The sequence below is a fragment of the Condylura cristata genome, unplaced genomic scaffold, assembly GCF_000260355.1.
Source record: "Condylura cristata isolate star-nosed mole 26May11 unplaced genomic scaffold, ConCri1.0 scaffold00032, whole genome shotgun sequence".
Taxonomy (NCBI): domain Eukaryota; kingdom Metazoa; phylum Chordata; class Mammalia; order Eulipotyphla; family Talpidae; genus Condylura; species Condylura cristata.
The window spans coordinates 14077206-14102842 of record NW_004567133.1 but is presented as its reverse complement, the minus strand read 5'-3'; the positions used below and the strand labels follow the sequence as shown (position 1 = coordinate 14102842).

At 46.1% G+C, this 25637-nt stretch overlaps 1 protein-coding gene across 2 annotated transcripts in view; it reads left to right on the top strand.

The window, feature by feature from the left end:
- SHISA9 (shisa family member 9) overlaps positions 1–25637 on the top strand; it is a 224101-nt gene that overhangs the window by 13176 nt on the left and 185288 nt on the right. For both annotated transcript variants that reach the window (XM_004692118.2, XM_012731808.1), the window contains exon 2: positions 1755–1882. In XM_004692118.2, the coding sequence (XP_004692175.1) occupies positions 1755–1882 (128 nt within the window). The remainder of the gene's footprint in view (positions 1–1754; positions 1883–25637) is intronic.

Here is a 25637-nt window from a genome sequence, read left to right as displayed (position 1 = left end):
CTCTGCTCTTGTCTCATTGTCCCGCTTCCCCATAGCAGCACCCTCCAGTCAGGCCTCTACTATCTACTCTGGCCTCAAACCCAAAGGGCAGCCCTTGGGAGCTCAGCTTGCTGGACCACCACTGGAGCTTTTGCCCGCGCCCATTGGTAAAGTATAGGAGGATCTGAAAATTTGCGTTTTATTACGTTCCCAAGGGGCTGAGGGTCACTTGAGAATCACAAGGTGGTGGGGGAAATCCCAGCAGAGGGGCTGAAATTCATAGGTGGGGATGTGGGCCTTCTCCAAACAGCTCCGCTTCCTTCAGCTGCCCTTGATGGGGACTCAGAGAGGGGCAGCTAAGAGCACCTGGACAGATCTTAAAACCTGGCAGCATCACTGTGGGCCTGTACCCTGGAGAAACTCCCCTCGGTCCACGAGGAAGCCTGCTTGAGGGCGCTTCTACCAGTGTTGCTTACAGAGGCAGGAAGATGGTGTCTGTGATTAGGGAAATGGCCAAGCAACACTGATGTTCAAGGTTCACAGAGAGCCAGTTGGGTGTTTGGAGCTTGTGTCTGTTTGTAGCTTGCCCATGGTGATGATCACCCTGTAGGTAAGAGAAACGTGGGGGCTACAGCTGTTGGAATACTATGCAGCTGTTGCCAGTGACAAAGAGATTCTATCCAGCAACATTGCTAGCTTTGGCCTTGTGTGGACTAAGAATGGAATGAGTTTTATGGTAATAACACTACATCTGTCAAAGACATTATGTACTAATATCTACAGTATCATAGATCTTTCTAGGACAATGACGTAACTAACTAGACACATGGTGGAAGGTGAGCTGGGACTGCAGGTGGGTACCCGTCGTCCTGTGCTGAGTCAAGTGCTGAGCTTCTCTCTCAAGTTCACATTTACCTATGAAGGTCACTGTCGCGAGGCGCACTGCGCACCCAGCGGTTGATATGTTGATGTTCTAATTCCCTTGTCCCTGAGAATGTGGCTTTATTTGGACATAAAACAGTTGCAGATGTAGTTAGTGAAGATGAGGTTGTACTGCTGGCAGGCGGCTCTTAACCTACTCTGACTGGTGTCTTTATGAGCAGATGCCCTTGAAGACACACATCCAGAGGCAGAGAGGGGAGTGATGCAGCTTTCAGCCAATACATCTCAAAGACTTGCAGTAATCTCTCGAAGCTAGAAAAGGCCTGGAAGGATTCTCCCACAGGGTTGTGCAGACAGAATCCCTGCTTTCCCACTTACTCCCCTCTCTTTGTTTACTCATCTGCAAAGAGGAGTGATGATCCTCAAAGAGTGTTTAGATCTGCTCAGTTGAAGCAGAGCATGCGCTGTGAGTAGCATACCACTTCTGGTCAGGAAATCAGAGCTAGCTCTTGTTGCTCACGCGGGCCACTGGTGTGCATACCATGTTGGTATCTCATGGCAGACTAGGAAAGGACTGCATCTGTGGGGTGCAGACATAATATGAATGTGCATCATCAAGCCGTCTCCATGGCGTCGTGAGGTAGGTTACGCCTCTGTCACCCAGACATCGCAAGAGCCTGAGATTCAGGGTGCCTGGAGTCCCCATGCAACTTCTCATGCAGTGATCTATCTCATTGACTAATGTTTTTTTTTTTCCTCCCCTCCCCCTACCCCCCCAGTGGAATGATGGTTGCGCAGAGCAGGGGGTATTTCTTCTTGGGCAATGCTCGGTGGACAATAGGTGCTAATCATTGTGTTTTGAATGAACAGATTCAAATTCTCTCTTCTTCCAGGGCTCTTGCAGATGTCATGAGGCCACAGGGCCACTGCAACACTGACCACATGGAGAGAGACCTCAACATCGTGGTTCACGTCCAGCATTATGAGAACATGGATACCCGAGCCCCCATAAATAATCTTCGTAAGTATAGCCACACGTTCTGTTGTCAGTCCTGTGTGGAAGCCCACGTGATGGTCTTCGGTCCAGGCTTCACTGCGCGCTTGGGTTCATTAAGAGCTTCCCTCTGTGGAGGAGTTTGGAGTCATCTCTCCCTGTTGAACCTGGGTTTGGCATCAGTGTCTGCAGATTCTCTTGTGTGGTTTCTCTGTCCAGGATGGATTCGCCGTTGCTCATGGTTGGTTCTTCTGTTAGTGAAGGGACCACTTGGTTGATTTATCTCTGTTGAGCTGTTGCCGGATGGCCTTCTTTCTGGTTTTGCGTGGTTGGGTACCAGTTAACCCATGGATTACGTGTCACTTCATTTTAGGTAATCTCCTAGTCAATAACCCATTTTGTTGGTTCATCTTGATTGGGTAATATGTTGACCAATCAGCTTATTTGTCTGCCTCCTCACCAGCTGTAATATTTTAGATTCTGTGCTGTTTTTAATGAATAAATCCCAGATTCATTGAATTAGATTAACTTTCAAAAAATTAGTTTTTTAAATATAATCTACAAGTGTGTTTGTGTGCGTGCGCACGTGTTGATTTGTGATTATGTTGTTTTGGGGAGTCTGTGTGATTCAACAGTCGGAAATTCTGTTCCACTGCTCAGCTTTAAGGACAAAATTGCTGAATTTGCTGTTGTGTTTCAATAGGCATTTTTTAGCTGCGAGAGCACACTTGGGGATCTTGGTCTGCGCCCAGAGATTTTCTTTTCTTTCAAAGGTCTGTATAGACAACATATATTATGGAGCCCGTGCACTGACTAATGGGAGTTGGAAAAAACAAGAAAGATTGTTTCATTTTTGACAGTTGTGTACTATGGGGTTATTCCTAGCAATTATGTTTTCAAGTAACCCCCACATTAAAGTAATGTGGAGGGCTTGGTTAGAAATAACAAAAGCCAGACAATTTAAAGGATGCATTTAGTTGTGGCTGGAGGTTCGTGAAAACAGAAACAGATCTGGCATTGCAGCATTTACAGTCTGGGCTGCTTTTGCTGAAGCTGTGCTAGGAATCTTGGTGATATTTTATGTGCTGAGTCATCGTTTTGGACCATTCGACTACAAATGTTTATGCTTGCTGGGTACAGGAGTAAGTCTGTGAAACCTGACATAGGTGACGGGGATGCACAGATTCTGCACCAGGAAATATTTTCCTGACCTTTGAAATGCTGGCCTATGTTTGCAAACTCTGTGTTGACATGGTCTGAAAATGGTCTACTAAATAGAATGTCATAGGTTTCTTTGTATTAAATAATCTGACTTTTTTTATGAACAGGATCATAAAATGGTAGGAGAAATAGCCACATTTTAGATCAAAGTATACCAGCAATTGGAAGTTTTATGACCAAATCTCATAGCCCTGGGAGGTAGGGAAAATTGCACCAACCTGACATGGCAATTGCTATATCCAATTCTGGCTTGGGTGCAAATGAGCACATTTTCTTCCAGATGGCACTGGGAAATAAGTTGGATCGAGATATATGTGGGCCCTAAGCATCATAAGAGAGTGGTCATGGAGTATTGAGCCCCTGGTTTTAAAAGGTGACTGTTAGCAAGTTTCTTGTTGGAAGTTTCAATCTTTAGGATGATTTTTGCATTAGTACTTAAACGGACTGACACTGAAGTTTCATCATTCCCATCAGGCAAAAAGGCAGAGAACATGAACGCATCTAGCTTTCATAAGGTTATTTCGTTTAAAGTTGTGTTGAAGATAAATTACTGCTCTGTCCAGACACTGTGTATGTTAGAAGTCTCCTTGGCAGACTAATTTATAGTGTCTTTATGATTCTTGATTTTAATCTATATTTGTGCCTCAATAATCAGTGACCTTTTATAGCCAGGAAAAACGTGTCTTGTAATATTTAGTGGGTGGAATCATACCTGAACATTCCTGTTAAACTACATGAAGAATTCCTAAAGTCATGTCACAAATACTGGATTCTTTCATCAAGTACCAAAAATATTCATTTCATAGGTTGACCCAATATTTATTTCTTACCATTCTTGAGAATAGTTAGAAAATAAGAAGTGAGTAGCCTGTTAGACTGACATGAATAAGTTCACACAAATAAATTCCATAATGGATCATAGGTTTCCTTGTAATGACCTTGTAATGTCTTTTTATTGATTTGGGAATTATTTTTATATTGTAGACACAGGGAAAACTTCATGTTTTGAGGAAGGGGTCACTTGTGACTTCACTGAGAAGATAGGACTAGATGGCCGATATTAATTGGTTTCTAGGGGTTCAAGAAGCCCAGTGGTCACCAGAGTCCATGTTACTAGTACAGAGTTAGGAGAGAAGAAATCCAGTCTGGTAGCAGCCAGAATTAGAATGTTGCTGTTGTACATAAAGCCTTTCTTTGGCCACTATGGAAGCTCCGGAGGTTCACCATTACAAAGGCTGGCAAGGAAGAGTGTCATCGTGTCACGCTTTTTGGGGTGTTCTTCACTAAACATTCAAGACTTTACTAGAAATTCAGTAGCCCAACTTAAATGTCATTTTCATCTCGATCAATGATGCACCTGACATGTCTTGAAGAGCAGAATCGTCTCCATGTATTTTTCTCTTCCTCTTCCTACTGCTAGTTCTAGATCACTTTCTGACATGCCTTGGTCAGATGCTATGAGAATCAATGGTCATTGTAGAAATCTGGGTGCTTGAAAGGGTGAGGAGTGGAGCAGGATGAAGGTGAAGGGAGGAGAAAACTTTGATTTGGGGGAATGTTTTTGCCAACCTTTCATTATAAATTTCATACTGTTGATTTTCCTGTGATGTGCTGGACTTGCCTTTTCATCTGAAAATGGATTTTTCTTTAGCTGAGGTTGTCCAGGCATCCAGGGATATCGCCAAAAATATTTAGTCTGATAATCAGAAGGGCCTCGACCTCTTTGATTAACAAGATGTAGATGCGGATGAGATACTGATTTTCTACAAATGCTCCTTGGCTCCTGTATAATTATCATTTGCTTTCGAAGGTTTTCGAAGGCACATTTTGTCCTCCAGTGCTTTGAATGTGCACTGTCGTCCCCAGCCTCCCTGTTTGCAACTGATACCTCCACCCCTCTGGCAGGCTCAGGGTAAATACAGGCTCCCTTTAGTGGTAGGGTGGGGATGTCAGGGACCAAGACAATCTCTGAAATTCAGGTTAACAGCACACTTTTGTTTTTAAATGCAGCTTGAATTTTAGAATAATTTTATATTTACTGAAAGTTGCAAAGATAGTACACAGAGTTCTGTATACTCCTCACCCACTTTCCCCTCGCATTAACATCTTACATGACTATTCTGCACCTGTCAAAACTAAGAACTCAACATTAGTACATTATTTTTAGCTAAATTGTAGACACTATTTGAATTGCAGTAGTTTCTTCACTCACATCCTTTTTCTGTTCCAGAATCCAATCCAGGAAGCTACATTGTTTTTAGCACAGCAAACTTGGGAGTAGAATTTTGCTTGTGCAGTATTGTTTAATGGTGGGTAAAGACTGAAAGCGACACTAAATAAGGCAGTAGCAATTATGAAGTCTTTATGGTCACAGCAGAGCAGTGCCTATAAAAATGTCCACATGGAATGACTCACCTGGTCACTGCTGGGATCGAACCAGTGGCCGCCGTCTGTCTGTGGGTGCCAGGAAGAAAGCACCTTTACTTTCCATAACATGTGTCCTGGCACGCACCCTCTTTGGGACTGGGTGAGGTGATACAATTTGCTGGGCTCGTCCAGAATTGGTCATATCTCGGGGCCCAGAATCCATCAGAAGTGCCAGGCTCCTGTTCTGTCCTTGCCTTACCACACCCCTGCCTCCTGGGCTTTTCCCAAGTGGTGCAGACCCCGAGGGTGGTAGAGCTTTAGCTGAGTTTCTGAAGAGGTTCTGCAGTTTATACTTGGGCCAACTGAATTGCCCTCCATGTAGCCATACTTCTTTCTTTCTTTTTTAAGACTTATTTATTTATGTATACAGGAACTGGGGTTCAGGGCAGAGGTGTAGGGGGTGAGAGGACTCCCCAGAGACAGAGTGGGGAGCAGAACTGGCAGATCTACTGAAACCCACTGCTGAGAGGAGCAGCGGGGAGACAGGAGAGGTCTGCTGCGCCCTGTGGGGCAGCTCTGGGGTGGGGCTTGAGCTCACACTGCTGCAACCGCAGCGGGCTTTGCAGTGCTGAGCTTCAACCCGCTGCACCACCGGGGAGGGCCCTCTTTCTTTTTCTTTTACTTTTCAAAAAAGCTTTATTTATCTATGCATACAAGAACTGGGGAACAGGTCAGAGGTGCAGGGGATGAGGGGATTCCCCAGAGACAGAGTGGGGAGCAGAACAGGCAGATGGACTGAAGCACACTGCTGAGGGGAGCAGCGGGCAGGTCAGGAGAGGTCTGCTGCGCAGTGTGGGTCACTCCCTGGCCAGGGAGCGAACTCCTGCTGCGGTGGCTGCTGCTGGCTTAGTAGTGCTGCGCTTTAACCCCTGCGCCTCCAGGGAGGGCCCTGCCTTTGTGCTTTCTGCTGCACATTCCCTTGGTTGCATTTTACCATCATGGCCGCTGCATTGGAGAGGACTCCCTTGTCTACCTCTGGCCTCACCCCCCGCGACGTTACCCACTCCTCCCCATTACACGTTTTGTTTCCTCTGAAACGTCTTCCTCGTTGTGCCTCTTGCAGACAGTGTAAACTCTGCAAGAGCAAATGCCCTGTGTTGTCACAGCTGTGTCCCCACGGCAGGAACGAGGCTGGCTGGTGGCAGCAGCTCCATAAATTTTTGTCCAGTGAATGAAGGAGCCTCTGGAAGTGGTGTCATTATTCTTGTTTCATGGAGGAGAAAGCTGAGACTCTTGGAAATTAAGGAACTCATATAACGTGATGACTGAGATTTACTTTAGAAATCACCAGGAAAATCTAAAGTTGTGGGAGATGGTTGATAAAACCAACTGGGGAAAATCTTTTCACTGCAGCTGGATGACCAAATACATGGGTGTTCATGATCTTGGGGTATATGTGAGAATATCCACAATTAAATCAACAATAAAAGAAATTAATCGTGGCATCACCATTAATAAATAGAGGAGCCAGCGCTCAAGGCTGGGTCAGTTTGATTCCCTACCTTGACCTTTACTGGATGTACATGGTCTATTTTCTGGTGGATGTCCAGACTCAGGAAGGGGGGACATCAGGACTCCCCAGGGACGCTTGTAGGCAGGGTGGTCAAGCATCACATGTCTTTCCAACGTTGGTGTGCTCAGTCGCTGTGTCTTTGAATTTCCATTATCCAGAGAGAGAACACGATTGGGTTTGATGTGGCCTGGCTTTGGCATTAACTGTCTAATGACCCAGTCCCCTCAGCTGGTTGAGTAGAGAAGATCTCAGGGCTTCTTATCAGGGCTGTAGTCAGGCAGGTTCTCCAGGAAGGTTGTGCTTGAGAAGCGGGTGGAGATAGTGGCTTTAAATTTCTTTGTCGAGAGGACAGAGATGGCATTATTTTACTCGCCCCTGTATCTGGAGTGTCTGGAAGTTGCACAGTATTCAGTCGATGTTTGTTGAATGAATGTGTGAGTGCATGCATGAGTCTGCACTAGCAGCTCCGTAAGAACCCCAGGGAAACCTAATTGCAGGATGCTTGGGATTTTGAGTTTTGAAGAAACATGGCTAATTTCAGTTTCTGTGAAGCTTTTAACTCTCTTTCATGATGCCACATCCATCAACTCTTGTTCCCAAAACCTGAATCTTCTCTCCCCAGCTGGGAAGGTTAATTGTTCAATTTGGAAGTTTGTGACTGTAATGATTTTGGCATGTGGCCGGTACATTATAAAGTTAGTAAGCATTAGGGGCTGGATCTATACTAGACCAACTCAAAACGTTTCTAGGTTCAGTGTACTGGCCTGAATTGACTTCTTGAGGCTTCAGGTCAAGAGCCTTGTTTTTTCTTGAAGTATTCAGGGCTATGGATGAGTCGCTGGCGTGTGAATGGTGTTTACTAAACTTGTCTAATATGTCTTTGGGTTAGTGTCATAAGAGTGGGGTATGTGGGCTTGGGAGGTAGACATACCTGGACTGATGTCACCTCTGTCACCCATGAGCTGTGCAATCTTGGGAAAGTTTATTTAGTTCTCTGGACCTCAGTTTTGTATTCTAGAAATGGAGTGAAATCATGTCTCCCTTACAAGACTTGTGAGGTCTAAATACACAAACACATGCAAAGAACTTAGCATAATTCTGGCAACATAAATATAGGTTTTTACTATTATGATCTGTGCTGTGAATGACGATTAGTGTGAAAGGTGTCTACGCTGGTAGAGATGGGTGTGTGTTGGTAGCAACGTCATTGTGCAGTTGTCTTCATGGTGCAAATGTTTTTACTCTGTGTGCCAGTTGATAACACAACTTGTGTGTGCATGTGTGTGCATGTGTGTGCGTGTGTGTGTGTGTGTTACTACTAGCATTTTTGATGCAAATGAGAACTGAAGAATCTGTCAATTCCTTCCCAAGGAAATAGCTTGGATGGAACAGCTGTCCCATTCTTAGCCATTTGTTCTTGTCTTATGTTTTTCCTCTGTTCCCATTAAAACACATGAGCTTATTTAGTTAGGAATAGTGATTTTAATATTTTATTTACACTGGCAGACCAGGCCATTAGGACTATGTATGGAGCCAAACATATCTTGTATTTCCACCTAGGAAATGAGATCATATGTGTGTGTGTGTGTGTGTGTGTGTGTGTGTGTGTATCTCGCGCCAGAGAGACAGAGCGTTTTTAAGAGAAAAAAAAAAACCCCACCACTTTCTAAAAGTCATCTCCTGGGCTCTTTTCAAAAATTGCTACTAATGCTGGCCACATGGCATTGCCTAATTAGATTTGCATTGCCTTTCCAAAGTGCTTCCAGCCAGCTGTAGGACTATTTGTAAAGAAAGCCTAAGTGCTCATCACAGAGTCTGGTTTAGTTTAAAAGATGCCAGGTTCTGTTCCTTCCATGAGGGGTAGGGTCTATCCTTAGACATAGCTATTTACATGTTGGGATGCTGGGATACTGGGATGCAATGATGCAACATCCCTACTGTGGGACTGATGCTTAGTGTGGATAAAAAAAGAAATCAATAAAGCAGAATGTTTGCTCTGTGCCTACCGTACAAGCCCACGTTGCGATCTGCAATTCCATGGAATAGCTGAAGTTGGTATTGCAACTGCATGTTCTAGATGAGGAGGCTGCAGCTCAGATTGAAGTGAGTTGTCAAGGGTACAGAGCTATTTAGTAAGGAGTCCAGACTGTGTGATTTTCAGCCTTGTCCTCTATTCCTGACCTTTCCCAAGGACTCACACTAAATAATGTATCTGATCATGTCTCTTCTTTTCTTTCCTCTCTATCGATTCCTGCTAAGGATCACTGTATTAGATTATACTTATCTTTGAAAATGGGCTAGCTGAGCTAAAAAGCATGCTTTCGGTACCAGAGAGCTTAGACTTTAGCTATTGCTTGCTTTCCTGTCATTAATATTTACATTTATTCCATCAACATTCAACTGACATTAATTAAAATCCTGCTATGTGTCAGGTGATGTGCTAAGAATTGGAGGTATGGGAATGAATGGACGAAGTGGGAAATACCATCCAGGAGTTGTGATATAAGGGGGTGATGGAAGCAAGAAAGAACAGGATGTGATGGGGCATGAGCCTCCCTAAATGTCCTGGAGCTGAAGGGGAAGAAGCATTTTGGACAGATTTACTTGAGAAATGGAAATTTTGTTCTGAAAGGGGAAATATCCCCACACCTCTCCAAGAATCAGAGAAAGAAAGCAGTAAAGTTTCAAGTACTGACTCGAAGTGTTAGCATCTAGATCTTGCTTGCTGGTCTGATGAGTTTGATACAGATTGTATAAAGGGAAAGGAGGGCCTATTTTGTTGGGGTTGCAATGCTTTTGGTAGGAAAAAAAGGTCCTGCATGATGCAGAAAGACCAGGATTTCAGGATTCCCTGATTCAGGAGTTGAATACAAATTCTTTTCAGAGAAATCTTCCAGGCCAGGCAGTCTGCCATTCTTCAAGATTAATATTGAATTTTTTTCTTGTAAAAATAACAGTCAATATAAGATTGAGCAGCATAGTTTAATACCATAATGCATATATTAAAATAATTTATTAAAAGGCTTCAGGAAACTGCCTGAAAAGTCCCAATAAGAATTCTCAATAAAGTTAATTATAAGTTGAAAAGGAAATGCCATCACATTAGTCTGAGAATGTAGTTAATGAAACTAAGTGTAATCATATTCTGAATATTTCATTAAGTGGAGATGTAAACTCATTAACTTAGATGTTAGGCATGGAGTTGTGAGCTCACACTGATCGCCATATTCAAAGCAGAGACTGCATTTCACTCATTTCAGGACAGTCCTTTTGACTAGGGAGTGGGCCACAGCCCCGTGATCTGTCCACGGTGCTGAACCTTCCTTTGGCACCATTCAGCTGAGGAAACATTAGGAATCACCCTGCCTTTGGCTCATTACATTTTTTATTTTAAAGATGACTACATTTTTATTTTTAGGAGTTGAAGAACTGAGAGACAAACATAGTGCACTAAATTCTATTTTGTTAGGAATTGAACTTTAAGTAAAAAGCAACTACTAAGTACTATCAACACAGTTTCATAAATGATGATACATTTCAATACCAAACAGTTAGGGAACAAATGATTATCAAAATAAATACAACTCCAAACTCAAAGAAAGTTAACTTCATGAAAAATTCATTCCACTGTCCTTATTTCCTCTCCTCCAATAAGTTGAAAATGACTTTACATTTTTGAGAATTATTGATCATTTCTTAAATGGTTTGTTAATTGAAAGAGTTTTTACTGAGTACCTACTATGTGCTAGACACTGGGGCTTGGCAATATTTGTGCACTGTGTCTCACAGTTATATGTATATATGACTTCATAGAGCTTTAGTCAGTCTATTCATTTTAAAAACAACGAAATTGATGTTCAGTAAAATGTAAGTCATACAATCATAAACTTATACAATAGATCTATACTAGTTAACAGTATTATTGAATATTTTGGAGACAATTACTGATGCAAATAATATTCCCCATATGCTTTCACTTTGAATATCCGATTATAAATAATATTTTGAGCTGTGGTTGACCATGAGTGACCCAAAACATGGAAAGTGAACCACAGATGAGGGGGTGGATTATGGTACATGTTTACCTGACATGCTTAGATGAACTAAGGTTGTGAAAGGAAAAGGAAGACTTCAAAGCTGTTGAGCTGTGCCATTTTAACCTGGTGCCTCATCTATGATGCAAAGGAAGGCCTTTGAAATATTCAGATATTCTTGACATTTAACAAAATATTGAATTGCCTAATGCCTGTGAATTGGAAATTGTGCAAGGGTGTTTTTTTGGCATTTGGTGGTCTTTACTGAGTGGTGTCAAGGCATGGAGGTAACACCTCATTCTTCAGAAGCATTGTTGAAGAGAACTAATGCAAAGTCGAAGAGACCATCAAAAAATTCTTTGGCAAAAGCTAAAAGATCATTGCATAAACACATTAAAAAAATTGTTTCTAATGAATATTTTTGTTCTGGTAATCAGTTTAGAGGTGGCTTTGTTTGGATCCTGCCACTATTTTGTTAAACATGTATTATTATTATTTTACTCACGCACACATGTAATTACCAAGCACTCACATACTCTGGTACTGCAAATTCTGCTTCTTTATTCTAATATCCTCTTTATAGATACAGCCATGGTCTTAATTCTATCTAAATTAGAGTATTTTACTTACTGCATACATGCCATGTATGCTTCATATACTTAAGTTTCATCGATTTTGTTCATTGTTCTCTCCTCAAAGGTTATAATGCCTGGCACAATGGAGTAGCTTAGCATGCACTCCTGGGTAAACTATGATTTATGCAACTTTGGAATGAGGAGGACATTCAGAGATTATTTAGCTCGTCAACTCAATATCATTAAAGTTCTGTTTGGCAATAGCTTCGTAGTTTTTCTTTTGGGGGAATAATTCCTCATACATGTTTTGGATGCAACTAATCTCATTCTTCTACTTCAAGGGTGAGCTTTATTCTTTTCACTTACTTAAACATTTTTATTACTTTTTTTGATTGAGGTAACATTGTTTTATATTGTTGCTTGTGATTTAGAGATATAGGAGCTCCCCTTTCCTGTGTTGTGATCACCCCACATCTTCCACCAAAGCACCCATAGTCCATTGTGTTCTCTTTCCACTCTGCTCTTTCCCTCCTCCCCTGCTCCCTTTGCCTCAGTCCTGCAGTCAGAGTTGTTACTGGTTTGGCTTTATTTGACCTCCATGAGTAAGCTTTTTGACCTGCTCCTGAATCAACAAGTATATTCTATTCCCCTACATTCTAATTTTTGGACTACTATGGTGCTGTTGATCTAATTTTGTTATTTCTCTTTAATGTTGTTTTAATCACAGCAATGGGGTCGTGATTGGGCAACTTCCCCAAGTAAAAATTTGATCTATACTTTGTTGTTGAACTTGCTGGTAGAGTTCCTAGGGGACAGGAAGTAAACCTATAGAACCTGGAAGCCTTCCTGCTACGACAAGGGGAAAGTCTACCTTGGAACACCGTCACTGCAGAGAAAGGCATGTGGAGAGCTGGAGAGAGTGACTTTAATTCTGATGATATTTTTTGAGTTCTTGGATCCATCTACACCTGAAGCCATAAACTTTTCAGTAACATAAGAGAATAAATTTTCAAAACTTAATCAATTTGTGTTGGACTTTTGTTACATCTGTTGAAAAGGATGCTAACTTCTAGAAACAAAAACTATTGTTTAAAACTTAACTATGGTTTTTTGAAACATATGTTATCTCATTTAAGGTGGAAAAATTCACTTAGCACTACAGCCTCTTAACCAGAATAGCCACATCTACCAGAAATACACAGACTCTGTTGTGATTTTATCCCACTCTTCCAGGTGAGCTCTTTGAGGTCGGGGTTGTGACCATTCCTGTGTATCTCTGCTTCCAGCATGCAGACCTGGCTCACAGCAGGCAATCGGTGAATGCTTGGTGAATAAACTAACAAAACGCTGCCACTCGACTAGTTGTGACTGGTCTAAACCAACACAGTGAGGCCACAGTGCAGGAACCAGAACTCTGATTTCCAAATTCCAGGTCCCAAGCTCTTGCATTCCTACTTTGCTCTGGCCTTTGGACAGTTTAGGGGTATAGTGAGATTTGGGTCCTCTTCACCTCAACTTCGTATCACTTCCCTACTTAAAACCCTCCCACTGAGGTTTCTACTCTTCATTTATTTCCACCACAAAAAAAGAAGCTCTTCACAGGTCACCAAGATCCTATAGAACCTGCCCTGAGCACCTCCCCTTCTACTCTGCTCCCCTCTCTTTACCACAGGGCCTCTCTTGCCTTTCATCTCTTGTTTGGACATGCCAAGATTACTTCCACCTTCGGAGGGACCTGACATTTGCTTCCTCTGCCTGAAGAACTCATCCCCAGATCTCTGCATTCCATGCTCGTTTCCATCATTTGGATCTTGGCTAAACTATTACCCCTTGGAGAAGCCTTCCCTGTTAAGAAGTAGCCTACCCTCCATAATGAATCCCACTAACATCTTCCTCTACAAGGCCACTATATATATTTTTAAGATTGATTTATTTATGCTTACTGAACTGGGGTACAGGCCAGAGGCTCAGGGGCAGTGAGAGGCTTCGCCAGAGACAGAGTGGGGAGCAGAACAGGCAGATCGATGAAGTGCACTGCTGAGGGGAGCAGCAGGTGGGTCAGGAGAGGTCTGCTGTGGTCACCTCCGGGGCAGGCGGGGATTGAACTCATGCGGATGTGCCCTCAGCCTCTTAGTGCTGTGCTTTAACCTGCTGCGCCACCAGGGTGGGCCCCAAGGCCACTATTTTAGTTTCATCATAGTTCCCGTCACGACCTAACAAAGCCTTGTTTATTGGTTTCTTCTGAATCTGCTCCATCCAAACTGACCATGGAGTTTGCCTGACTTGTTCTCCACAATAGCCTCGTACTTAGCATAGTAGGTGCTTTATAAAAAGGTGTTGAATGGATGCTGTCAGAATACAGTCCTGGGCATCTTTCTCCAAGTAATGGCTACTAGGATTTCTTCCTTGTCGCCTCATTGTGCTTTAACCTTTAGTGCTGTTTTCAGAGTTTAGCAAAGACTGAATGACATGCTAAGAGATGTTGGCTATATCTAAAAGATCATGAACACATATTCCAGTAAACCTGGAAATTATGAAATGTCACACGAAGGCAAGGCTTTCAAAGTCCAGTTCACCAATTGAATCACAATTGGTGATTTTTTTCAATTGTGTTTTCTTCTATCCTTCTACTTCTATTCTTTCAGCTTCTCTGTAACAGAGATTGCCTCATAAGATCCCTGGGCATGCCGGCTCTCAATTTCATTAGCATGAAAGCAAATGAAGGAGGGAATTGGGTGTCTTTAATATTTATGAAATGACTATGTTGTGTTGATATGGATAATAAAAAAAACCTTAGCTCTGGCGATGCAAAGTAACCTTAATAAGCTCCTGCTTAGGATCAGAGTATTGATTTTAATGTATTGCCCAGCAGACTATTAAATCTCCCTCAGCTGTGTTCCATGTTTAATTATTATACTTAAAAGAAAGTCTTGAGCCCAGAGGGAAGAGGTGGTGGATACAAAGGAAAAACAGCCAGATCTACAGATCCATTTGATATCCTATAATTGGGCGATTACCCAGTGGCAAGTCCTAACCCCTGGCTTATCTGGGTTAAGATCAAGTATCTACCTACCCTTTGACTCTGAGTTCCAACACGCCCCCACTTGGCCACCAAATCTTCTAATCTTCACCCCTGGAGCAAAATTGGGTCAGGTTAAGAAAAGCTCTTAACAACAAAAGATGTGGTCTCTGGATTTTCAGGAAGGGATGTTCTGGGTATTCCCTGCTGTTCTGGATACTTTTTAGTAAAAAGCTGGGAAGAAAGCAGGATGCATTATCTTGTGGCTAGAGAGGATGCCGGGGTGAAGTTAGTCTTGATTGCCGTTTTCTGGTTTTTGGACACTTGTGTACCACTCTACCGCTTCTACTAAGCTTCTCTCCACGCTGATCCATTTTATTCAGTAATCATTGTATGTGAATCTATTTGGAGTAAAATAGAGTAAAAGTAATAGCACCAGTAGTTAGCATTTATTGGATACCTGCTGTGTGCCAGGTGTTTGCAATATATTATCTCATTTAATTCTCTTATCATCACCATAAAGTGGTTCTTGGAGAGAGTAAACAGGTCATCCATCTGATCCATGGATTCAAATGCAGCATGGTCTGACTCCAAAACTGAGACTCTTTCTTAGGTTCCTTTGGGAAGCTGCGACAGATGACAGGTTAATGGCTGCTTGAAGTTGACTGTTAAAGGGACTAGCTCAGTGGACAGGGTGCTGTGATTGATTAGCCATGTCTGCTGGGAGAGAGGTTGGGGAGAGCGGGTGTGTGTGTCAAATTCTTACACTGTTTCTGCGCATACATGATTAAGTTCTTCAAGAGACTTAGGATTTTGTAAATTAGGGAAGATAAATGTCATATATAAAAGGAGGGAATAGCAGCAAAATTGATGGATTGAGAAGACCTCCAGTGCACAGTTTAACATATGGTGTTTGGTAGGTGACTAGCACATCTTTGTATCGTGAATGAATAAACACAGGAACAGATACTTTGAGCTACATGATGACTTTTATCCTCCTAGGTTCTCTGAGATACTTATCTGTGTCAAGTCAGGCTGCCATCACATTATTTACAGCAACTGCATCTATTTGTTTCTTAAGTATAATATAACCAGGTACTGCATTTCAATAGTAAAATAATTGTTTCTTTTTTTTTTTTTAAGATTTATTTATTTATGGACACAGAACTGGGGTGCAGGCCAGAGGTGCAGGGACAGTGAGAGTATTCACCACACACAGAGCGGGGAGCAGAACAGGCAGATAATGAAGCACACTGCTGAGGGGAGCAGCGGGCGGGTCAGGAGAGGTCTGCTGCCCCATGTGGATCTCCTCCGGGGCAGGCGGGGATTGAACTCATGGGGAAGTGGCTTTAGCTTCTTAGTGCAGTGCTTTAACCTGCTGCACCACCAAGGAGGGACCCATTTTTTTTTTTTAAAGATTTATTCATGCATACAGAACTGGGATACAGGCCAGAGGTATAGAGGTGGTGAGAAGACTCTCCAGAGACAGAGTGGGGAACAGTGTACTGAAATACACTGCTGAGGGGAGCAGCGGGTGGGCCAGGAGAGGTCTGCTGTGCCATGTGGGTCAGCCCCCTGGCTGGGGATCGAACTTGTGCTACAGTGGCCGCAGCTGGCTGCATAGTGCTGTGCTCTAACTCATGGCGCCACCAGGGAGAGCCCTAAAAAGCATTATCATTGTTGATTGAACAAAGGACCACATGAAGAATGCATCTGCATCCTTTTCAAATCTACTGTAGAAAATGGACATATCACATATCATTTTCCACATTTATTCAGCAAATCTTTTTCTTGCATTGTCTAGATAGCCACTTTGCTACTGGAGCAAAAAAAAAAAAAAAAATCCAGGTCTCTGACTTGAGACTAGAATCTGTATTTTTTATTCAGTAGATAAAAAAAACGTGAGTTAATACAGGTGATAAGTATGGAGGAAACAAGGAAGATGATGGTCTGAAAAAACATGATTGAAGAGGTAAGACTCAAGGAGGAATGAAGAAAAAACCTGCAAGTGAAGAGTAGGGAAAAGCATTTTAGGTGGAGAAAACAGGAAGTGCAAAGGCCCTCAGGCAGGAAAGCACTTAAGTTTGTGGAAATAAAGCTCCCGGAATGGAGCTAGAGTATGTTGAATGAAGGGAACTAGTTATGTAAATAAATAAAAAAAATGCTATTCAGAAATGAGAATAAAGTGTGATATTAATTATAGGTTATAGCTAAATGTTTGAGTGTCTACTATCAGTTACACACCATGCTAGATATTTTCCGTCTATTACGTTGTGTCTCAGGGATTGCTCTGGCCCTCTGATCATGCTTCTCAGTGGGTGTTCCACTGCACCCCAGTCCTTTGCGGTGTTTTGCAAAGTTAGAGTTTCTTGTTTGAGTGAACTTGGGGATGTCTACCATATTCTGTCCATCTCTTAGAGATGTTCAATACATATTAGCGCATTAAAGACTGAGAATCAATGTGTAAAGCCATTTGTGATTGTGCTCATTTCAATGCTTTTCAAACCGATAAAGCTTTTAAACATCTTTTTTTTGGTGCAACAATTATGGCTACGTAGAGGAAATAGTTTTCTGGGGAGCCTGGTTTGAAGGGCTCTGCTCCATTAAGGTTTCCTTGGCCCTACTGATCACCGCCTTTGGTGGTACACTCTTTATATCCCAATCCATTCTGCTTTCAGGCAGACCTCCTTGAGAGGGAGCTTGCCTTAGGCCCCTTGCAAATTATCAACCATGTCCCATAAAAGGGCCTATTAAAAAAATGGAGATCAAAGCTGTGAATAATTTTCTTTCCTCCTCTCTCTGCAAGCCAGTTGCTACTCTGTAAGGCTCAGGGTGAATAGTGCATGTTAGGATGTCGCGGTTACAAGCAATAGAAATCAATGCAGTATGACTTACGCCTAAAGAGAACGTCTTTGAAGGAAATGGGGAGGTTCATAGAGCTGGGTGAACACCTGCAGGATACAGCTTGGGGTGGGAGGAGGCAGGCTGCTGGCGGTAGCAAATGCGTGATGGTGCGCAGCTCCCTGCGGGCGCCCGTCACGTAACCATTCTCACCTCTCTATAAACACCACATTTGAGTTTACGGTCCTAAGACAGTGTCTGATTGACCCACATTTGAGTCACACACTCCACCTTTGGCTTGGGAGGGCAGGCGCCTGGTGCATAGCCTCACCAAGATTTATTTATATCCAAGCTCCCCCAGGCCTTCCATACCTGTCAAGCACATGTGGCTGCTGCTGGCCTGCTCTCCCTGCTCATTTACCTTCCCCATGGCTTTGTTATGTGGGCCCCCCCTTTTTTTTAAAAAAATTTCTTTATTTATGCATACAGAACTGGGGTACAGGCCAGAGGTGCAGGGGCAGTGAGAGCATTCACCAGAGACAGAGTGGGGAGCAGAACAGGCGGACTAACTGAAGAAGTCCACTGCTGAGGGGAGCAGCGGGCGGGTCAGGAGAGGGCTGCTGCGCCCTGTGGGTCACCTCTGGGGCTGGAATCGAACCTCCAACTTTGTAGTGCCGCGCTTAAACCCATTGTGCCACTGGGGAGGGCCCTCTTTTAGTTGTGGGGTGTTTGCTTGTGTCTCTCATCAGAATTGTCTCCAGCATGGGTACTCATGGGGAGACCACTGGGGGGGGGAGGGCGGGAAGGGAAATGAAATCATTTGGGGCAGATGAGACACCGGATGTGTCCAGGGAAGGGTGTCGTGTTCTGTTCGGAGGGAGGCGTGACTGGACATCTGGGCGCGTGGGGAGTTCGTCTGCAGACCCTACAGGGCAAGGGGTGAGGAAACAGCCTGGCTCTGACTGGGGGTCTGCCCTGGGTGGGAAGGGGAGTGACGAAGCCGACTGTGAGGGGAAGGCCTGGAAGTCCAGGTTGAGGGGTTCACTTGTGCCCCTCCCACACCTTCTCTGAGGAACAGGTGTCTTACTGGAGTGATGGACAAGAAAGGCCACTAAAGACAATTTGGGGGAGCTCTCCGGCAGCCTCCAACACAGCTGCCACTATCTTAGCCACGAAGTCCTTGATCCAGCCCTTCACCAAAACATTTTAAGTGTTGCTAGGAAACGGGGGATGCTTGAGCGGTTGGGATCTGATTATAATAGTTCTCTGAGTTTCCATGGATGGAGGAGGAGCCAGGTCAGGCCCATACCATATTCTGGCACCTCACTGGGACGTAGAGTGAGACCTAAGTGTCTGTGAGAGATGTTTGGAGCCTGCGATCTCGGGTCAGGGACAGGGAGAAGCGAGGCGGTGGGGAGCGCTGGGTGCCGGCACCTAAATAATGGAAGTATTTCTGTTCCTCACCCTGCGCAGCGAGCATATGCTGAGGGGAGATGGAAGACAAGGGTCTGCTGTAGCCTCAGGCAGACTCACTTCCCACGGGCGTCTCCGAGTGTGATTCTAGCATTTAAAGATATGCATTTTTCATATAACTTGGCCCCTAAATGCAACCAGTCACTTCAGCTGGCGCTCACCCCGAAAAGCGGCCGCCGTGGGTGCTGGCCGATGGTGTCTCCCGTTGGACGCAGGTCCCCACACTCGCGGGACCCCAGTGTCTGCTGAGTGGCTGTGGACTGTGCCACAGAGCTGCCATGCCCACCCCTTGGCATAGTGTGGGCTGGGGAAGGGCAGCGGGGCCCAGTTACTTGTTCTGAGGAACAAGAGACGTCCTGTTATAACTGGGGGCAGCCAATACCCTCAGGCCCGCTCATGCCATGAGCTGGTCCCCCCATTGCACCCCCGCCCTGTGCCACGCAAGCCTGCACTGCCCAGCGTAACACATTTGCCATGTTTTAGGGACTGATTTTTAGACGGTTTCTGAAGCTGGGGATTTCCCAAAAGAACAGCTTCCCCAGGCCTCTGGGGGTGTCTGGCCACTCACATATAGTAAGGTTGGCACTGTGACATTGTATGTTGTAAATGTTCATTTCTGGGAATCAGCTGTGTGTACACTACAGTGTGTTTACTGCTGAAGGGCTAACTCTGTTCTTCACCTGATCATTTTTTATTATTACAAATGTGTTTGCTTATCCGAATAGGTCAATATGTATAGAACAGAAAAAAAACCAAGCCACGGAAAGGGTGTGAAAACACGGTGCCCGCTCTCCCAGGCCCCGCGTCCCTCCGGACTGCGCCTGTAATGAGTTTGCTGTGTATTCTCCCAAAGATATTCTATGTCTTCATTAGCATTTACAAACACTTATAGACACCTCTGCACTTTGCTCATTTCGCTTAATAGCAGTTGCATGAGTCTGCGAGGGCTGCCTTAACAGAGCGCTATCGATGGGGGGAGGGGTGAAACATAGACATTTGCTTTATCACAATTCTGGAGGCCAGAAGTTCAAGGTCAGGGTGCCGGCTGGTTGGGCTCGCTGAGAACCCTCCTGGTGGCCTCACGCGGTGGCCAGAGAACTCGGGTATCTCTTCCTTTATGAATGGGCACCATAATCAGACTATGGCCCTACCCTCGTGACCTTGTTCAAACTTGATTACCTCCTCACAACCCTGTCTCCAAACCCAGTGCTTTTGGGGCTAGGGCTTTAACACAGGAGTTTTGGGGGGCAGCCAAGTTTCAGTCCAAAGCTGTGGCTATTGGGGGTGGTTCCCTATGGTTACGTAGACATCAATCATCTGCTCATCTGGGTGCTGGCAGTGAGCCTGGGGGATTGGTGGTGGAAGTGGTGTTAGGAAGTGAGGCATGGGGGACCCAGAGGCGGGGTGGCATTGCCGTTGGGGCCCAGGAGAAGCCTTGGAGATCTCAGCAGGTGGCACCACAGAGCCTGCACAGGCGCTGGGTCTCTACCAGGTCCAAGATGGAGCCCAGGACAGTGTTGGGGCCTGCTAGGTGGGGCAGGTTTCCGTCTTCCAGAAACTTAGCACTGGGCGGAAATGGAGGCCATGGCCGGCTGCGAGGGCCTGAGCTCCCCCTGCTTGCTTGTCATCGCTGCCTCCTTCTGCTGCCCCACCCAGCTCACCCTGGGCTCTGCGGTCCTTTCCTGCTCGCCAGGCTCCTACTTGGGCCGCGCTCAGTCCTGACCTCGGTCGCGACCTCTGAGGCTGCCTGTCGATCTTGCCTGACTCTGATTTTGATTTTTGTGGTATGAGTCAAGTAACTATTTTTTCACACAAGTAGCTATTTTTCTCTCTTAACTAGACCAGAAACTCCAAGGGCAGTAACCACTGCTAAGTGTCTCCCTAAATGGGAGCTGTGCCCCCCAGAAAGGATTGAGGTGAATGTTTGTTGAATGAAGTCCTTCACATACACTTTGGGAGACGATGCAAGTGCATGTTCCATCAGAAAGTGGGTTTTTCAGTATGTTACTGATTGTTCCGTGATCTCATCACCCCTCCCCTGCTGTCACCCCTCTGGGGCTTGTTAGTGGAACACACGTCTTAAGAGCACAGGTCCCAAGCTCTTTGCAGTGTGCGTTGAACGGACCCTACAGTGGACTCTATCCTGGCATTTACTGGGCAGCCACCAGGACCGCATTTACTACTCCAGTCACGCCCCACCCCCACCCCCACCCAGGGAGTTTGTCGTGTGTCCATGTTAGGAATGGAATTCCTGAGTCTACTCGACTTCATTGACTTTCCTCAGCCTTTCAGCCTCTTCTTTCTCTGCCCGCTCTTTTCGTGATCGTCGATGAACTGAGAGCTATGTAAGGCGCAGACACCCAGTGCAGAAACACTTCCATGGCGGTGCTTGCTGATCTGTTGATACCTCTGCTGGGCTTGCTCTCATTCTCTTGGAGCAGGGATGCTGGGAGCACTCTGAGACAGATGCCTAGTTAATAGCCTCAGCCTCCTCCCCGTAGGTACTGATGCAGAGTCCAGAGTCCTGGGCATATTTTGAGAACTATTACCTTGAAGAGCGTAGTCATCCAGTCAACTAATTCTTATTCTGTTGCAAATGGCAGATAGTAAATCATAGGCTGACTCTTTCCACGCAATATATTCTAACAGTCAATTTGCAGGTGACAGCGTTGGGAAGGCTCCTACGCAGACATGTTTGGTTGGGGGAGCCCTAGGTCTCCCTGACTGTGCCTCCATTATGCGTACCTTGCGTGCCTGGCAGAGGCCAGAGTATGCGGGGTATTCAGGATTTGGTTCTGCCCGTTCCTGATGGCGTGACCTTGAGCAAAGTACACAAGCACCCCTCCTCTCCCGGGAATGATGGTGTCCCCCCTAGCTCCTTGGATTGCTGTGGAGACATGATGAAACAATGCGGGTACCCCCTTCCCCCCACAGGTCCTAGAGTGCCAAAGACAAAACAAAGCAAAGTTGGCTAAAATGGGCAAAGCATCATTGTTGAAATATCTGGCTACAAACCCACCTCTATCCGTCGTACTTGAGGGGTGAGTGAGGGGGGAATGTGTCTCATCAAAACATCACCACTCCAATATGAGTTGGGGGCACAGTGGTTTTGTTTTCTGGCTTTGTTAGGAGGGGGAGCCTGGAACAATCTGTTCCTTGGGCTGGAGCCATTTGAGAGCCTCAGAGCAGGGACTGTCTGTGGGAACGTGAGATCCTGGAGTCCTGGAGACCGGAGTGAAGGAGCGGAGACGCCCAGGACTGTCCTGGCCTTCTCAAGTCCGGTGGGGGGAGGCAGGTCCTCCTTCTCTGTCCTTCCTAGGGGTAGGGAGAGCAGAAGCTGCAGGAGTTGGTAAAAACGAGCTTGTTTTCGAGCAGGAAGGACAGAGTCAGGCTGAGAACCAGTTGTGGCTAAACTGCTTTGGAATCAGTTCTAAGTTTGTCTCCCCCAAAATGACCAAGGTTAGGGTGAGTCTTGCACCTTCCTCCCCTACAGAGCTGGCACACCCCCTACGTGCACTTCCTGAAGGATGTCAGTCAGCAGGGACATCTCCCCTCTCTTAGCCTTCGCTTCTCCAAAGCCCTGGTTCTCCACAGGAGTTCCACATGGGGGGAGCACTGTGCCCCGCCAGCTTTCCCTTTTCCCTTTGTCTACCTGGAAGCACGCAGGTGACTTGAAACTGCACTAATCCCATCTCCTACCTCTAGTTTTTATTTAGCCCTCAGCTTGGCATCAGCCCTGACGTCAGGACTGTAAACCCTAGAGGGATTGGTGGGCCACACCGCTGGCCTTCAGGCACTCCCACGGCTCAGCACACGCTCTGACAGAGTCTGAGCTCTGGAGTGTGTGTCTCCCTGAGTTTAATTTTCAAACAGGCTTTTTCCTGGGGAGCAGGTGCGGTACAGTAACTACTGGCAGCCCTGACCCAGCGTTGTCTTTAGCGCTGCAGATACCAGAGAGGAGTCTGTGGCGTTGGAGAAGACCTTGGAGAAGTCCCTGATGGCCATGTGCTCATCCATGTCAGTTGGACCAGGGAAAGTGGCTTCTGATTGGTCATCTGGGGATCATGTGGGATCATTCTGATTGTCCACTGTGGGGCGTGGGCGAAGTCAATGCCACCCTAACTTCCCCTGCTGCACAGGGGTACTGCGTATCTGTGTGGCATTGAAAGGGGAGCTCTTTAGGGAAGGGATTCCAGACAACAGCCATCACAAGCCTCCCTTTGTTTTACTATATGTCATGTTATTGATATTTGATTGTTAATTTATAATTACGGCACTGCCTCAAACCCTCCATGAAATGAGGTGGAATAAGTAAATGATGAGCTGTGTAAACTGAACAGACACATCAATGTTTGTCTCTTTACAGAAGAGGGTGGGCTTGGCGAGCAGCCCGCAGCCGGGCTGGGATCTGCACCGCGCTTCGGCCTTCCCCGCTGGCCCACGGCAGTGTCTCGCCTTGTCTCCATGCTGCTCCAGGCGAGCCTGTTAAAAAATGACCCGCCTGCCTTTGGGGCTGCTGATTGGCACTCGTATAGAGTAAATATCGGTGTGCTGATTGATGGCCAGAGCGAGGAGGAAGACATTTCACATTTTGAAATTCTTGGTATATTTGCTTTTCCTCATCCTGGCTCCTGTTCCAGGGATTCTCAACCTTGACACTTGGCATCTTGAGCTAGCTGATTCTGGGTGTGGGGAGCTGTGCCGGTACCCACAGCACCCTTTGCCTCTCCCCACTGGCGCCTGGGCACCCCCTGCCGCCAGCCCCAGGGTCTCCCGGGGACACAGCTGTCTTGCTGGAGCCCCCTACTCCCTCTGGTGTGGCTTCGGAGACAAGAGGGACCGTCCCGGCTCATTGTCCAGGACGCCCTGGGTACCCCACGAACTCCTGTTGAAAAAGTGAACTGGGCCAGCTTGAACTCCAAGCCGCCACATCTCACCTTGTCAGAAGAGAGAACATGCATCATTTTGGGGGGGCCTTAGTGTCTCCCAGGGACAGGACCCCACGCTCAGTGAATGTCAGCCTGGCTTTACCCCTGAGCCCCACCCGGAGTCACACTCTGCCCACAGCCATGTGGCTCTTTTGTGTGACATTCACTGCTGTATCTTGAGCAGCTGGGGGCCTGCGGGCTGGGGTGAAGTAGCTGGAGACCCCAAGAGTGGCAGCAGGCATGGGGGGAGGGTGTTGTGTGGACTACTCTGAGGGGCAGTTTTCTGTGAAAGGACTTTGCCACCAAGTTTTCTGGGAGCCAGAGGCCTGGCGTCAAGGTGGGCTGGGCTCCAGGGCCCCCCTCTGTGGGTAGCACCACCCTTCCAGGCTTCTGCATAGTGACTGGGAGTGGGGAGCTGGGGACCTGCCTTGGCTTGATTCCCCCAAAGCTGGCCCCGAGGTCAGAACTTGAGGGCAAGTCGTGTTTCACGGAGGTGAGTCCAGAAAACATCAGGTGAGTGTAAGAACAATTGAGAAGCCACAGGAGAGTCTCATCCAGCTGCTTATTCCCTGGCAGGCTGCTGGGAAACTTGGGGAGAAGGTGGAATGAGCCTCAGAATTCTTTCACTGAGACACACAGAGTGGGGGGCCCTAGCTCAGCAGAGGCAGGACCAACTTCGTGATTCCGTTCACCTCCCGTGTTCCCTCAAGGGTGAGGCTGAAGATGACCCCCACACAAGACCACGTCCTTGCTTAGCTCTGCTCCCCTCCCTAGGCTGCTCTCCCCCTCCCACCCATTTCAGTGTTCCCAAAACCCATCTCAGGCTTTGCTTCTAGAAACCCAAACTGAGATAAGACACGACAACCCAGACTAACACCCGATCAATGCCACCTTTTTCTTGGCTGTCTTATACTCCAAGGGTTCTATTTCCCCTAAGACTGAAATTCTTGGGGATGGGGAACAAGAAGGGTGACAGAGCTTGTGGTCATAGGGCAGAGCATACAGGTTGGGGTGAGCGTTCCTGGGTCAAAAGCCTTGTCACTGCCCCGGTTTTCGATTCAGGGCAGTCATGGCAGTAACGTCAGCTACGTCGTTGTGAGAAGCACATCCTGTTTCAACATTTCATGTTTGTTATCTGGCCCTGCATGGCCCAGTCTGAGCAGGCTTCGGTGTCAGCCATTTGTAAATGAGGATGTGTCGTCTCAGGCACACTCGTCACCCCGTTTATAGCTGAGGGCAAGGATGATTATCTGGAAGAGCTGTTAGGTCCCTAATATGAAGGCCAGAGTGCCTCCAGCCAGCGGGTGGTCCCCAAACATTTCACTTTGCTCTGCAGTTTTAGTATCAGCAGCCACACAGTAGACATTCACTCACACGGCCCTTTTCCAGCACCTCCCTATCCGCGTGTCCTTCCCACGCTCCCTCTAATGGCATTCCAGGATGAGAAAGTCAGTCTTGATCCTGAGCTCCAAGGCAGTCAAGCCCCTCATTCAGACTCCTTTCTGGGGAACAGAGATGCCTGCTCCCAGAAATAACCTTACACAGGAAGAGCATCGTTTATCTACTCCACAGAGTGGTAACGATGCCTCACTCTGCCCCCGTGGGTCACTCATGGCCTCTTGGATGGACTAGGGGTAAAGTAACTTTCTAGAAGAGAGGTTCTGATAGCCAGGCAGGAACACAGGCACTCTGAGTCAGGGGCAGTTGGCAAGGGGCTCTGACCTGGTCACTACAGTGGTCACTGCACGTCT